This window comes from Martes martes, assembly GCF_963455335.1.
Source record: "Martes martes genome assembly, chromosome: 3".
Lineage (NCBI taxonomy): Eukaryota > Metazoa > Chordata > Mammalia > Carnivora > Mustelidae > Martes > Martes martes.
This window is the reverse complement of record NC_137890.1, coordinates 137,977,419-137,993,847: the sequence shown is the minus strand read 5'-3', so window position 1 is coordinate 137,993,847 and position 16,429 is coordinate 137,977,419. Positions and strand designations below refer to the sequence as shown.

The following is a 16,429-nucleotide window of genomic DNA, read 5'->3' as shown; positions in this document are numbered from 1 at the left end:
CCCAGCTCAATATGACTGAAGCTTTATTCTAGGCAAATATAGCCAAGAATATGGGGCTCCTTCTCCTCCTAGCCTCCAGGTGAGGCAATGATATCTTCTCAAGAAGAGTAGGTTGCCAGCATTATCATTCCATCCCCACCCCCTGCATGTGTTATGAAAGCTAAGTACTGAGTTGGTGCATCCAAGGGTTTGGGACTCTCTTCATTTACCCAGACCCACCCAAAGGGTAGAAGTATCACCTCAGGCATAGACCCTGATTGCTGCCACTGCCCAGTCCCTGTTCCTAAAGCAAGGAAATCTCTCAGGAAAAAAGCATACCATTTTCCCTGCCCCTAGCTCTGGAGCCAAACCTTAAAGATTTTGTCCTGGGAGGACCCTAAAATTCTCTCAAAAAGGACTGGTTTTATTTGAAGCACAGCTTAAATGTATTGTCAAAAATAATGGAAGTTTTGGTGGAAAGCAATTAAAAGGTGGTAGGTAGCTATATATGAGATACAAGCTAAACAATAGGCCGCCTTATGTACCAGAGAAAACCAGGGAATTAGACAGTTAAAAGAGCCCTTCCAGGGTCAGAAAAATTTCAAACAATGACCTCAACTGCAGAGGAGCTAAAATTTAATTGGATCAGATCACCAGAGCAATGTATGCCCTCAGGTTATTGTCAAAAACAATAGAGCAATCAGCCAGCAATTAGTGGAGCCCAATAGCTGGGTGTATGTGTTAAGCCCTATGACAACCACAAATAAAATAACCCAGATATATAGTGAAGGATAAAAACCAGCAATGTTGTTAACATCATGGTCAAATGAATTCTTCTTTTTAACATTTCATGAGCTGCTCAAAATCATTCCATATTTTAGTTTCTTCCTCTTAAGGCATATGCTTTGCTTGTAAAACCTTTTATCTTTCCTGGAATTGTTGACTGCCTTCTTTTTCTCTTGCTTCTATGCTGAAATGTATTCAAGTTTTCCAATAATTCAATAATTCTATCCTGTTGAATCTTACCAAGATTTTAAGTATATAGTACAGCAGGTGTTGCACAGTAGATCTCTAGAAAAAAATTTTTTAAAGATTTTTTTTTTTTTTTTTTTTTTTTTTTTTGTCAGAGAGAGCTGCAGGCAGAACAGGCAGAGTGAGAAGCAGGCTCCCTGCTGAGCAAGGAACCCGATGTGAGACTCGATCCCAGGACTCTGGGATGATGACCTGAGCCGAAGGCAGATACTTAACCAACTGAGCCACCCAGGCGTCCCTAGAAATTTTTTAATAGAGTTTTTATTTATTCATTTGAGGGAGAGGGAGGGAGAGAGCACAAGCAGGGGTAGTGGCAGGCAGAGGGAGAGAGACAAGCAGACTCTCCATTGAGTAGGGAGCCTGACACAGGACTCGATCCCAGGACCCCAGGATTATGACCTGGGCTGAAGGCAAATGCTTAACTGATTGAGTCATCCAGGCATCCCTAGAAATTTTTTGTATTGCATAATTAAAACTCTGTATCCATTGAACAACTCCCCATTTTCTCCTCCCCCACCCCTAAAATCCCACTATGCTACTTTCTGTTTTTATAAGTTTTACTACTTTAGATATCTTATAAGAGGAATCATGAGGTATTTGTTCTACTCTGTTTATGTCATTTAGCATAATTTCCTCAGTGTTTATCCATCTGATAGCATATCTACAGGATTTTCTTCTTTTTTCAATGGCTGAATAATATTTTATTGTATGTACATTCCACATTTTCTTTCTTCATCTGTAGATGGACTTTTAAATTGTCTCCACCTCTTGGCTATTGTGAACAATTCTACAATGAACATGGAAATGCAAATATCTCTTCATGATCCTGGCTTTGATTCTTTTGGATAAGTACTCAGGGTAGTTCTATTTTTAATTTTTTGAAGAAACTGCATAGTATTTTCTGTAGTGGCACCATTTTACATTCCTCACAACAACATTGGCAGAAGGGTTCCAACTTCTCCATATCCTCACCAACACTTGTTCTTTTCTGATGTTTTGTTTGTTTTATCATGGTCATCCTAACAGGTGTGAGGTGATACCTCATTGTAGTTTTGATTTGCATTTCCCTGATGATTAATGATGTTTAGTATTTTTTTTATATAGCTGTTGACCAATTGTAGGTCTCCTTTGGAAAAAAATGTCTATTCAAGTCCTTTGCACATTTTTTTTTTTTAAGTAGGCTTCAAATAGGGCTTGAACTCACCATACTGATATAAAGACCTGAACTGAGATCAAGAATCAGACACTCAACCAACTAAGCCACCCAGGTGCCCCTGCCCATTTTTTTTTAAAATCAAGTTACTTGTTTTATTGCTATTGAGTTGTAGGAACTCCTTATATATTTTGGGTATTAACAACTTATCAAATAAATTTGCAGACATTTTCTCCCATTCCCTAGTTTGCCTGTTCATTCTGTTGATTATTTCCTCTGATATGTAGAATCTTTTTGGTTTGATACAGTTCCACTGCCAATTTTTGGTTTTGTTGCCTGTGATTTTTGTTTTATACTCAAGGAATCATTGCTAAGACCAAAGTCATAAAGCTGTTCTCATGTTTTCTTCTAGAAGTTTTATAGTTTCTGGTCTTACTTTTAAGTCTTTATCCATTTCAAATTGGTTTTTGTATATAGTGTAAAATAGAGGTCCAATTTCATTCTTTTGTATGTGGATATCCAGTTTTCCTAGCACCATTTTTAAAGAGACTTTCCTTTTCCCATTTTTAGTCTTGCTATCCTGTTGAAGATCTTTTGACTGCATAAGTGAGGGTCTATTTCTGGGCTTTCTATTCAGTTCTATTGGTCTGTACTCTGTCTTTATGCCAGTACCATACTGTTTGATTATTCCAGCTTCATAATATGTTTTGAAATCAGGAGGTATAAATCTTCCAACTTTATTCTTTTCTATCAACATTGTTTTGACTATTTAGAATCCTTTGTGGATTCATATGAATTTTAAGATTGTATTTTTCTATTTCTGTAAAAAATGCCATTGGGATTTTGATAGGAATTGCATTACATTTATAGTGCACTTAAGGTAATGTGGGCATGTGAAAAACATTAAGTCTTTCAATCCATGAACATATGTGTAGCTTTTCATTAATGTCCTTAACTTCTTTCAACAGTGCTTTGTAGTTTTAAATGTGCAGGTCTTTCATGTCTTTGGTTGTATTTATTCCAAGTATTTTATCCTTTTGGTGCTATTGTAAATACAATTGTTTTCTTAATTTTCTTTTTGGATTGTTCATTGCTAGTTTGTAGAAACTCCACTGAGTTTTATATGTTGATTTTTTTATCCTACAATATTGCTTAATTCATTTATTCTAACAGTTTTTTATGTGTAGAATCTTTAGAGTTTTCTACATATAAGATTATAGTCACATGAAAATAGAAATAATTTTCCTTTTTTTTCCCAATTTAGATGAGTTTTATTTCTCTTTTTTATCTAGCTATTCTAGCTAGGATTTCAATGCTATATTTAATTAAAATAGCAGGAATGGGCATCCTTGTCTTGTTCTTGATCTTAGAGAAAAAGCTTTTGGTTTATCCCTATTGACTAAGATTTTTGTTGTGAGCTTGTCATATATGGATTTTATTATGTTGAGATGATTTCATTCTATTCTTTGATAAGTTTTTTTATTATGAAAAGGTGTTGAATTTTTCAAATGTTTTTTATGCATCTAATAAGATGATCATATGGTTTTTATCTTTTGTTCTATTAATGTGGTATATCACACTGGTTGATATCTGTATGTTGAACCACCCTTGCATTCCAGGGATAAATTTCACTTGGTCTTGATGTGTGAACCTTTTAATGCACTGTTGAAATTGATTTGCTAGTATTTTGGTGGGGATTTCTGCATAAATATACACCAGAGATATGAGCTTGCAGTTTTCTTTCCTTATAATATATTTTTCTGGCATTGGTATCAGGGTAATGCTCGGCTCATAAAATGAATTTGAAAGTGCTCCTTCCTCATCGGCTTTGTGAAAGAGTTTGAAAAGGAATGATATCAATTCTTCTCTAAATGTTCGGTAGAATTCACCTAGTCATGGGTTTTTCCTTTTTTGGAGATTTTTAAATTACTGATTCAATCTCTTTGCTAGTTATAGGTCTGTTCAGAATTTCTATTTCTTTATGTTTCAGTTTTGGTAGATTGCCTTTTCTAGGAATTTGTCCATTTCTTCTAAGTTATCCAATTTGTTGGTGTATAATTGCTCATAGTAATCTCTTAATAACTTTTAATTTCAGTGGCATCAGTTGCAATGCCTCCTCCTTCATTTCTAATTTCTAATTTTGAGTCTTCTCTGTTTTTTTCTTAGTCTAGCTAAAAGTTTGTCAATTTTATTGACCTTCAAAACACAAACTCCATTTCATTGCTCTTTTCTATTGTTTTTCTAGTCCCTTTCATTTACTTCTGCTCTGATTTTTATTATTTCTTCTGCCAACTTCAGGCTTAATTTATTCTTCTTTCTCTAGTTCCTTGTGGTTTAAAATTAGGTTTTTGATTTGAGACTTTTCCTCATTTTTAATGTAGGCATTTATTACTATAAACTTCCCTCTTAGTACTGCTTTTCTGCACCTGATAAAGTTTCTTGTGTTGTGTTTTCATTTTCATTTGTCTCAAGATGTTTTCTAATTTGCTTTTGTTATCTTTGACACACTAGTTATTCAAGGGTGTGTTGTTTCATTTCCATGTTTTTGTGAAATTTCCAGTTTTCCTTCTCTTACTCTTCTCTGGTTTCATTACATTATATTTAGAAAATATACTTAGTATGATTTAATTCTTTTTAAATTTGTTAGGACTAGTTTTGTGACCTAACATGTGATCTGTTCTTGAGAATGTCCTTTATGTGCTTGAGAAAACTGTATTCTGCCACTGTTGGCTGAAATGTTCTGTATATACTGTTATGTTCATTTGGTCTATATTGTTGTTCAAGTCCTCTGTTTCCTTATTTCTCTACTGTCTGGATGCAATCCATTATTTAAAGTGAGGTATTGAGAATTTAAGAAATAAAACAAATGAGCAGAGGGAGAAAAAAACGAGAGAGACAAACCAAGAAACAGACTCTGAACTATAGAGAATACACTGATGGGTTATCAGAGGGAAGGTAGTGGATGGGTGAAATAGGTGATGGGAATTAAAGAGTATACTTATCATGGCGAGCAATGACTAATGTATAGAATTGTTGAACCACTATATTGTACACCTGAAACTAATATAACACTGTATGTTAACTATACTGGAATTAAAATTAAAATTTTAATTAAAAAATTAAACACAATTATAAATAAATAAATAAATAAATAAATAAAGTGAAGTATTGAAATCTCCTAATATTATTACTGTTTATCTTTTCCTTTAATTCTGTCAGTATTTCCTTTCTATATTTTAGTGCTCTGCTGTTAGGTCCATATACATTTTTAATTGTTATATATTTTTGGTGGATTGACCCTTTTTTCATTATATAATATCCTTCTTTGTCTCTTTTTACAATATTTGACTTAAAGTCTATTTTATCTGTTATAATTATGCCCGGCTCCCTGCTGTCTTTAAGTTACCATTTGCATTGAATATCTTTTTTTATTCTTTAACTTTCACCCTGTATGTGTATCCTTAAATGGAAAGTTTCTTCTAGACACATTTACTGGGTCTTGTTCTTTATCTATTCAGCCACTCTATGCCTTTTGCCTGGGGAGTTGAATCCATTTGCATTTAAGTAGTTCTTGATAGGGAAGGATTTACTACTCCATTTTTATTATTTGCTTTCTTACAGTGTTTTTGTCCCTCTTTTCCTCTTTTTCTGTCTGTCTTTGCTTTTCTGGGGGATGGGTATTTGTAGTGACATTGATTCCTTCACAATTTTCTTTCATGTTTGTTCTACAGGTATTTTCTTTGTGGTACCATTGGGCTTACGTAAAGCATCTTATAGTTATAACAATCTATTAACAAACTGATAACAAATTCAGTTGCATATAAATACTTTTTGCTTTTACTTTCTCCCCTTTACACACTTTATATTGTTGATGTCACAAATCACATTTTTTAAATTGTGTACCAATTAGCATATTTTTTTATTTTTTATTTTTATTTATTTATTTGACAGAGAAAGCAAGAGAGCACAAGCAGGCAGAGAAGCAGTGGGAGAGGGAGAAGCAGGCTCCCCACTGAGCAGGGAGCCTGATGCAGGGCTTGATCCCAGGACTCTGGGATCATGACCTGAGCCGAAGGCAGACACTTAACAACTGAGCTACCCAGGTGCCCCCAATTAGCATATTTTACAATAATTTTTAATCGTTTTATTCCAGAATTTTATACCAGAATTAAGTGACTTTTTATACACCTCAGTTACAGTGTTCTTTTTTGTCTGTATGTTTACCTTTACTAGCAAGCTTTATACTTTCGTGTTGCTGTTCAGGGTCTGCTTGTTTCAACTTGAAGAATTTCCTTTAGCATTTCTTACAAAGCAGGTCTAGTGGTGAACTCCCTCAGTTTTTTGTTTTGTTTTGTTTTGTGTGTGTGTGTGTGTGTGTGTGTGTTTTGTTGTTGTTGTTCCCCAGATCTGGAAAGGCTTTATTTCTCCTTTATTTTTGAATTACAGTTTTGCCAGACATAGCATTTTTGGTTAGTAGTTATTCCTTTCAGCACTTTTGAGTAGATCATCCTACTCCCTTCTGGCCTTCAGAATCTTCCTGAAAAGTCCACTGAAACTCTTATGGAGGTTCTCTTACACATGGTGAAATGCTTTTCTCTTGCTGCTTTCTGAATTCTCTGTCTTTGATTTTTGAGAGTTTACTTATAATGTGTCTCAGTGTGGATTTCTTTGAATTCACTATGGTTAGAGTTCTATGAGCTTCTTAAATCTGAATGTCAGTTTCCTTCCCCTTTCTTTAAGTGTGTTTTTTTGTTCCTTATTCTTTCTCTTTTTTTTTTTTTCCTGGGACTTCCATAATATCTAGATTGGTCTGTTTAATGGTATTTAGTTCATTTCTTAGGCTTTCTTCTTTCTTTTTCATTCTTTTTTCTTTTTGTTTTTCTGACTGGAAAATTTCAAATGACTTGTCTCTGAGTCCACTGATTCTTTCTTCTTCTTGAGTGAACCTAATGTTGAACTGCTCTGGAGAATTTTTCCATCTAGTTATTGTATTTTCAGCTCCAAAATTTCTGTTTGGCTCTTTTTAGTATTTTCTATTTCTTTGTTGATATTCTTGTTTTATTTGTGCATTGTCTTTTTAAGCTCTTTGAGTATCTTTATGATGGTTATTTTAATTTTATGTCAGGTAATGCATATACCTCCACTTCTTTAAGATGAGTTTTGGGAGATTTATTTTATTCTTTAGTTTAGGCCATGTTTCCCTGTTTCTTCATGTGTCTCATTAGTTTGTGGTGGGATTGACACATCTGAAATAACAGCCACATCTCCTAGTCTTTATGAACTGGCTTTGTACAGCAGAAGACCTTACTAACCAGCCTGACTGGAGATTCTGGAGGACTCTAGCCTTGTTTCTGTTGGAGGAAATGTAACTTTTCTGGAGAAGGGATGAATTATATGTAGTAGTAGAAGGAGGATTTCTGGGATCAAGTGTATATAGTCAGACTCTCAGTTAGTTTCCACATTTTCAGCTTCATCTCTTACTACACTTCTTTGTTTAGTAGGAGCCCTTGTCTTAGTCCAGACCTACTTTGGGATTCTACTGAACAGTCCTTTACTGTAGTTGGAAACCAATATTTAGAGTGATTGAATGATATTCCCATGGCCAAGCAGCCAGGAAAGAACAGAGCTTTATGTATAGCCAGTTTGGGACTTAGGAACCCATAGTTTTAAATAAATTGCATTAATGTATGTCTATTACTGCATCTCAGGTTCCCCTGTTTTCCTTTTGCTGTAGCTTCTCTCTCTGCTACTGTGGAGGTCACTGTAGCTGCCCATAGTAGCTAATGCTTCCATATCCTATCTCTTAAAACCCTTGTCACCAGCTTTCTCACTGGAACCCTTTACCTTCTTAGAGGCCCAGTCCCAAGTGAGCCCAGCTAAAGAATCTTCTAACCTTCCTTAGTAAGAGAAGGAAGGATGCTTGTTTGTATTGCCCAAGTCACATACAGTTTCTTGCAGTAATAGACCCTCAATATTCTTTGAAGCATGAATGAATGGTGTAAGGAAGAGCTGACCAAATTCCTGAGGTAGAAGACACAAGAGAGACTATTGCTTAAGCAGAGGGATTTACCAAGTAGAAACTGTATGGTATTTTTCTATAGAAATAATGTTAGTAATGGTAATTAGATCCTAGAGTTTGAAGAATACCACTAAAACAGCAGTCCAACTAACTTTTAAGTTATGCATTGTATATGGGTTAATCTAGGAGCCCAACCATGATTTTTATAAAATGCTTCTGTAAGAAAATGCTTTCTGAAGGACAAATAGTTTATGAATGAATTTTTGGAAACTGTAAATTGAGGTTAACATCTGAGAACATTAATCTGTTGGTCATCTTTGCTGATGTCTTCTTTTGACTTATTTATAAAGTTATAGAGAACCATAAGGGCAAAAACTGCTTTCTATTATGTAATAATACCACTCTGCCCAACTCTTGCATTTTGTCTCTGCTTTTATGCCCATCCAGCATTCATTATGTTACCTTCTATGTGGTAGGTACTCAAAAAACTTTTATGTGTTGATTTTTTTAATAACACTGTCATTCATCACAAAAAATAGTATATCCTAAGATATCTAGGATTTGCAAAATTATAAATGACCTTTAGAATACAGATTAAGCAACTACAACTTTAATTGATATGGTTGTATAATATTAATAAAAATAAATAAAATAATAGGTTTGGATGTTTTTTCATTTTTTTCCATATAACTTATAATTTAGGTGCAAATTGTCATGGTAAAAGCTAGAAGGCATCCTGGTTTCAAAGACCCCAAAAGCCCTGGGCTCTAACCACACTTTTAAGAATTTCCTGTCACTGGGACAGAAGGGGAATGACCTCTTTCATTAGAGAAAATACTATAGGGTAGTCTAATGTCCTGAGAATATATCTATTCTGCTTTCTGGAAATATTGTGTCTTGGAGTTTAAGGTGAAGTTATGACTGGGAAAGAAGAACCCATCACACATTGATTTTGAGTAAAGGGACAAAAAGATACCTAGTTCACAGAAGACACTGTTTTGCTTTTTCAGGTGTAACTGTGTAGAACCACATAATCCTAGCAATGATACATTGAAGGAATGGAGGGAATCCAATATTTCTGCCTCTGACATAATTTGGGAGAACCTAACTGTATCGGTAAGTGAAACATACAGGTTTGTGTTGACATTTTGAATGAACTATTACTAAGGCAATAATATTTTTAATGGCTGTTTATTATAAAAGTAATAGTTTTATCTTAAGTTTAATTTCATTTTTAGGTTTTCATTAGTGAGCTGGGGTTTTCTTTCATTATTAAGTTTTACTAGTAGTTAGTAGGCCTATATTACTCTAAAAGCAATCAATATGACAAGATTAACTGAAGGCACATTAAATAAGTGGTGTTGACCTAAATGAAACCATATGGCAGAACTAAGTCGGTCTTCTGTGTAAAGAACCCAGAATGCTTTTATTTCACTCTGTAATGCTGCTCCAGCTGTTCAGAATATGCTGAGGGGGAGGGGATGTTTGTTAATATTTCAGTGTAAATATTGAAGTCCATGGAAGGAACAAAATTCACTATTAAAAAAATTCTGGTACCTTCCTCAGGAAGAGCTTTCTTACTTACATTTTCTTTTTATCTTCCATTCAAAAAAACGAATGGCAATGATTTTTCACCTATCACGGTTAAATCCTGTACCTTTTAAAAATTTTGGCTTCCTCTGTTTTGTGATTTCTTTTTTCTTCCTCCTCATAGCTGCATTTCTCAATTCTTCCTAATCTCTTAAAGTGTTTGTGCGCCTCTTTTTCCATCTCTATTTGCATTCTTCTGTTCAATCTAATCTCATAATTGGAGAAATTGAATGCTCTGATTTTAGTAGTATTAGAATTTGACTATTCTAGTTATAAACATTACAGTCCAGAGCTCCTGTCACTTTACTTACTTCTATAAGCTCAAATCCTATTATAACCATCGGCATAACACTGAATGAATTCTAGTTCATTTTGTGAAACACACATTATTTTAGCAAATGAGCCAGTTAATGGAACACAGAAATCTTCTTCTGTTGTACAAATATCACAAAACTCTAAGTATGATTCCTATAAGAGCATTTAACCTATTGCTCATTTTCTCAATTTTCCCCATTAAATATTTTCTTTCAGAATCAAAATCAAATTACTTGCCCTTGGCTTAAAATCCTCTCTTGACCTATATTTTATGAACTCTTTTCTTATCTTAATCATTTTCTCTGGAATAAGTTTTCATTTATTTTTGTTTTCTGTTATAATTAATATTTATTCTTTTCCATCTATTTTTACCTGGAAAAATGACATTAACAGACTGTTTCCTTTCAGAGAGCCATTTAAATGGACCAACAAAAGAAATGTTGAGCAAGAAAGAATGCTACAGTTACTCAGAATTTAGGCATGGGATCATGGTTGATCTATTCTGCAGTGTATCTTCCATTTATATTCCCTTTGTGTAAACTGTAAAGATAATATGTCTAAAGAGCCTCTTGTCTGTGCACCACATCTTGGTGTCCTTTTCAATGCAGAAACCCAATAATCCCATCTCTAGATCGTTTAACATGACAATTTTTTCTATGTGTTGTATAGTCTCTTAATAATTTACTGTTAAATAATAGTATTCATTCAATGTGGCAAATCCTGAATAATAAACTTCTATGAGACTAATAGCACAATTGATCTGGCTAGTCATGACTTAATTTTAGATGTTAAAAGTTTTAGGGTCAAGCGGAGTACAGTAAAAAAATATTTTGCAATCAAAGCAAATCTTGCACTTTTTTTTTTTAAAGTTCTGTAGTAGGTGTTAACATTCTGGCAGAAATTTTCATATTATTTTTCATAAGCTAAAAGCAGTTTTTGCAATGGATAATTGCTAATCTTGACCAGAAATAGCCTTTATCACCAAAGGGAATGCTACATAATGAAAAAATCTTGTAATTTTTAAGTCGATGAAGACCATTAAATTTATGTCTCAGTTATTATGCTGGGTTTTCCCCCCCAGTATAATCACCAGCATTTTATTAATGAAACACTGTGCTAATGGCTATTATAACTTGTTTTATAAAACTGGTGATAGAACATTTACCTCACATATTATTCATTTGAAAAGTTTTCATTGAATTGTTACATATCTCATGAATTATAATTTACATCTTGCTAACTCAACAAAGGTGAAGAATTTTAGGTTTCTTTAATTCTCCCACACTGCTATATGCATAGTAAATATTCAATAAACATTTAATGATTATTTTGAAAGAGTTTTATATCACAAATTTACTGTTTAATGCAAGTGTTTTGTTTTAGTTCATTTTGTTTTCCGGCTTTATTGAGGTATGTTTGACAAATAAAATTTGTATCTATTTGAGATGTATAACATGATGTTTTGATGTATGTATACACTGTGTAATGATTACCACAAGTAAACTAGTTAACATACCCATCACCTCACATAATTAACATTTTCCTTTTTTCCCCATTCTTTTTCTTCTCTCTCTCTCTCTCTCCCCCTCTTTTTTTTTTTTTTTTTTTGGTGAGAACCATTAAGATCTACTGTCCTAGCAAATTTCAACCATATAACACAGTATTATTATTCACAGTCATCACGTTATATAATAGCTCTTCAGATTTATTCATTACACATGACTAAAGCTTTGGGCCCTTTGACCAATATTTCTCTATTTTCCCTTCTTCATCCCCACCAGCCCTTGGTAAACACCACTCTGCTCTTTCTGTCTATGAGGTTGACTTTTTAGATTCTACATATAAGTAAAATCATGAAGTATTTGTCTTTCCATGTCTTCCTTTTTTCACTTAACACAATGTCCTTCAAGTTCATTCATGTTTTTTGCAAATGACAGGATTTTCTTCTTTTTTAAGGGTAACTGATATTCTATTGTATATTTATACCACATTTTCTTAATGCATTCATCCATCTGCAGACATATAGGTTATTTTCATATTTTGGCTATTATGAATAATGCTTAACTGAGGTCTTTTATGGCAAGCTAGATTATGTAATTTTTTAATATAAATCTAGATTTATATAAATAAATATATTTAAAAGTATCTCAGAATCAGTCATTACAAGGAACTCCTAGGCAAGGTTTAAAATATTCACATGCAATTAACTAGCAATTGTCTCAGAATTACATAGTTAGCTTGTATATACATAAGGGAGAAGATACTAATGCCAAATTTAATTTCTTATTCTTATTAACAAAATAAATGTATATCTTATCAAACTAAATTTTTATAAACTTATAAAATTGAAACTTAGAATGTGTTTGAAGAATAATTAGTAGAAATGAGTTCGTCAACAATCATTTTTTAAATTTTTATAAGTGAAACCATATGTCAGATTCAAAAAAGGGAACAGGATTTAGGTTTGGTTTTCACTCCTGAATCTCAGGACTGGTGTGTGCGTGTGCGTGTGTGTGTGTGTTAGGGGTATAAACCAGAAATAAATGTAGGATTTTGTAGGTCACAGTTTTTCTTTTTAAATAACATACTGCCCACCCCCCCCCACGGGAATAAAACAAAACAAAACAAAACATCCTTTTCAAATTTGCTTTGAATTAAAATAGTAAGGCAAGCACTGGCAATTTATTATTGGTTATATGACAGTTAAATGATCCTTTAAGCGACATCTATGTTCTTAAGAATTGAGAACAAGACCCAACCAAGTCCAAGGAATATTTAGAAGACTGTCATATCTGCCCAAAAGACCAAAGACGGCCATAAGTCTGCAGATAATGTTTGCCTTGGAGCTTCTAGTTCCTCTTTGTGTTTTGCCATTCTGCTTAACCATCACTTTGCTTAATGATTGCTCTACTGGCATCTCTGGACAGGGGTGAGAGAAAAGGCTAAAAATGCAAAGATTCACTTTGGATACTTTATTTTTTAAGAGTTTTGAGTGAAGGAAAATCAAAACCATAATTACGGCTGGGAGGGTTTCTTTGATTTCTTTGGTCTTTTAGTTAACCAAGTTATTATGCTCTGTCTTAGCTTAATATGGATAATTGGAACTCAACTTTACCTTGCAAACAAGATATTTGGGGCTAGATTAGAAAAGGGGACAATTCTTTTAGATAATTATAAGGTAAGCTAACACTATTTTTTCAAGAATCCTAGCTTTAGGGGTAGCTGTCCCAAACAGATTTAACTGGTTGTTGGTTTGTTTTTAGATAAAAATGTGGCTATCTGTGATCTATTCTAAAATCTTTTGAAGGTACAGGAGGATTCTCAATAAATTCACTTTCTATTTATGTCCAGAATATCGTAAGTACTACTAATGAGGTCACCAGATCACTTAAATCATGATTTTTTGTTTTGAAAAGAAAAAAAAAGTAATATTTCAGTAATCTAATATTTAGTATAAAATAAGAGAAACCAAAGTGAGTTTAAAAGAGAATTTTTTATTTCATTCCAAAATATTAATGTTTAAAATGCTCAATTTTTCTTGGAGAAAGAAATTTTTTTGCCTTTGCTGCCACCTCATGGCTAAGGTAGTAATTAGAATGATACTTAAGGGGCTTATAAAAATATATACCAGAAAAAAAAAGTAAAAAATGAGAAGTCACACTAAATATGAGCTTTGTTTTACTCGTATAGTAACTTCCTCTCTTTTGTTCTGTAATCTAAATTTAAGCCGTATCTTTGACTCCCAATTTTATTCTAGTAGGAATATATCATGGTTTTTTTTGTTGCCTTTCTCACCTTTCTTAATAGCTTTTGAACTAGATAATTCTATGATATCACTGTTCTTCTTTAATGTGCAATAATATTCCTACCATAGGCACCATGTTTATACCAAAGCTCTGCTGCCCAGCAGCTGTGAGGCTGCAGCAAATTACTTAACTTCCCCATGTCTCAGTTTCCTCAGACATGAAATAGAAATAATGACATCTCCCTATTTCCTAGGGTTGATGTGGAAATTAATTAAGATGATATATTTAAATGTCTTGTTGACCCTAGTAACCACTCACTATCACATATGTCATATTTTCAATAAATCTAGTGTTAGGAACTTAGTGGATATGGGGTTAGATATACATTGATTGGTAGATCAATTAGGTGGTTTTTTTTTTTTTAAGATTTTAAAAATTTATTTGACAGAGAGACACAGCAAGAGAGGGAACACAAGCAGGGAGAGTGAGAGAGGGAGAAACAGGCTCCCCACCAAACAGGGAGCCTGATGTGGGTCTCCCTCCCAGGACCCTGGGATTGTGACCTAAGCTGAAGGCAGACGCCTAACAACTGAGCCACACAGGCATCCCAGATCAATTAGTTTTATAGATTTAAATTTAACTTGAAAAAAGCAAAAATTCTAAAAGCATTTATGTTCAATTTTAACGTAATATAAATCTCCAGTATTGCTCTCTACCTATCCAAATGGAATTCATAAAACTCACTCGGATGTCTATTAAATCATTAAGAGCCATAGATGAAGAGCCTCAACATGTCAACTAGAGAAGACCCTCAGACATTAGTTTTCCAAAAGAAATGTGTCCTTTTCTTTCTTAACTATCTCCATTTGTTTTATTTCCTCTGGCAGGAATGCAAATCATTGCACGGAGAATATGTTGGACGAGCTTGTGGCCACGATCACCCATATGTACCAGATGTTCTGTTTTGGTCAGTGATCCTGTTCTTTTCCACAGTTACTCTGTCAGCCACCCTGAAGCAATTCAAGACCAGCCGCTATTTTCCAACCAAGGTACTTAGACTAGAATTTCCCTGATCCAAACATAAACCCACATAAAGCATGTTATAGAGTCATATGTGTGTTAAGACAAAAGAAACTGCAATTGCTGCCATCAGAAGAGCCACTAAAAGGTTGTGTGTGTGTGTGTGTGTGTGTGTGTGTGTGTGTGTGTGTGTGTGAAGGAGCTGCTGGCTTAGGAGTGAGGTACAGTGGGGAGAGGTGAAGAGAAAGCATTTTGTGATACAGGTGCTAGGACAGCACTTGCCCTCTAGGCTTTTATGCTAACTTCAGATCCCAACGATAAACTCCCACTCTCCCACTTACACTTTGGGAAATCAGAAGCACACACTGCATGACTGACTGTCACTTTCTTGCCCAGTGAACAGTGGGAACTATTCCAGCCTGACAGATACCTCATAGGAGCCACTGTTACACTCTCTAATTGGGAAAGCCCCTGCAAGACTCATTGGAACACTATTCTCTTTTTCGTTTTTAAAGTGTCAGTCCCTCCCCCTAACCCACCACGTTTGCATCTGCATATTTGGAGAGGAAAGTAAACAGAGAAACAGCTTAGTTCAATATTTAACACTGCAAAGTAACACCTATAATGTCTTACTCAGCCAAAAAGAAAAAAAAAAAAAGAAAAGAAACAAGAAAACAAGCTTTTTAGGGATGAGCTAAAGATTATGATCAAAATTCTACTCTAAGAAAATGTTTTAAGAACTGTTTCTTCCAGACAAAACTTCTGTTTTTGTCACCTCTCCCTTCCCTAAGGTGGAAGATTAATTCCTTCCCCTGCAAAGCTCAATTTGATTGATACAATTTTTTTTTCTGGTAAGTTGAAACAATAATCTCCTGCATTTTATGTGGGTGTATGTGTCATAAAGTCATCCTAATAGAAGCCATACCTTGTTGATGATCGTATTTAAGGATTTTTTCTCGAAGATGGCTTTATAAATGGAAAATGGCTTTAAAAACTGGCATACACTTTTTAAAAAATTTTTAATTTTTTATTAACATATAATGTATTATTAGCCCCAGAGGTATAGGTCTGTGAATCGTCAGGCTTACACACTTCACAGCACTCACCATAACACATACCCTCCTCAATGTGGCACACACTTATCTTGATGAGCACTGAGTAATACACAGAATTGCTGAATCACTATATTGTATGCCTGGAACTAATATAACACTATATGTTAACTACACTGGAATTAACATTTGTAAAAAAGGGAAAAATACCTGGCTTACACAGAATAACTTTTAAATTTTCCCACTCTGTTATACACAGTCTCTGCTGCCATACTCAACTTCCCAGATAAGCTAGCCGAAATATTATGCTTCTTCAATATAAATAGATACTTTTATTGTGCTTTAGGTTTATCATATTAAAATGTTACCTGCGGAGGAAAGAATCCTAAAATTCAGCCAGATTCTGGCCATGCGATCTTATTCTGTGTTGTAAATACTCACACACTTGAGCTCGTAATAAACTTACATTTTAAATACTGAAAATAGCTCAATCACCATTGTAGCTATTATATACTGCCTCATT

At 34.0% G+C, this 16,429-nt stretch overlaps 1 protein-coding gene across 8 annotated transcripts in view; it reads left to right on the top strand.

Moving 5' to 3' along the window:
- SLC4A10 (solute carrier family 4 member 10) overlaps window positions 1-16,429 on the top strand; it is a gene marked incomplete at both ends in the record, with an annotated part of 302,735 nt that overhangs the window by 249,812 nt on the left and 36,494 nt on the right. For all 8 annotated transcript variants that reach the window (XM_080799605.1, XM_080799609.1, XM_080799604.1 and 5 more), the window contains 2 exons: window positions 9,194-9,299; window positions 14,722-14,883. In XM_080799605.1, coding sequence (XP_080655731.1) covers window positions 9,194-9,299; window positions 14,722-14,883 — 268 coding nt within the window. The remainder of the gene's footprint in view (window positions 1-9,193; window positions 9,300-14,721; window positions 14,884-16,429) is intronic.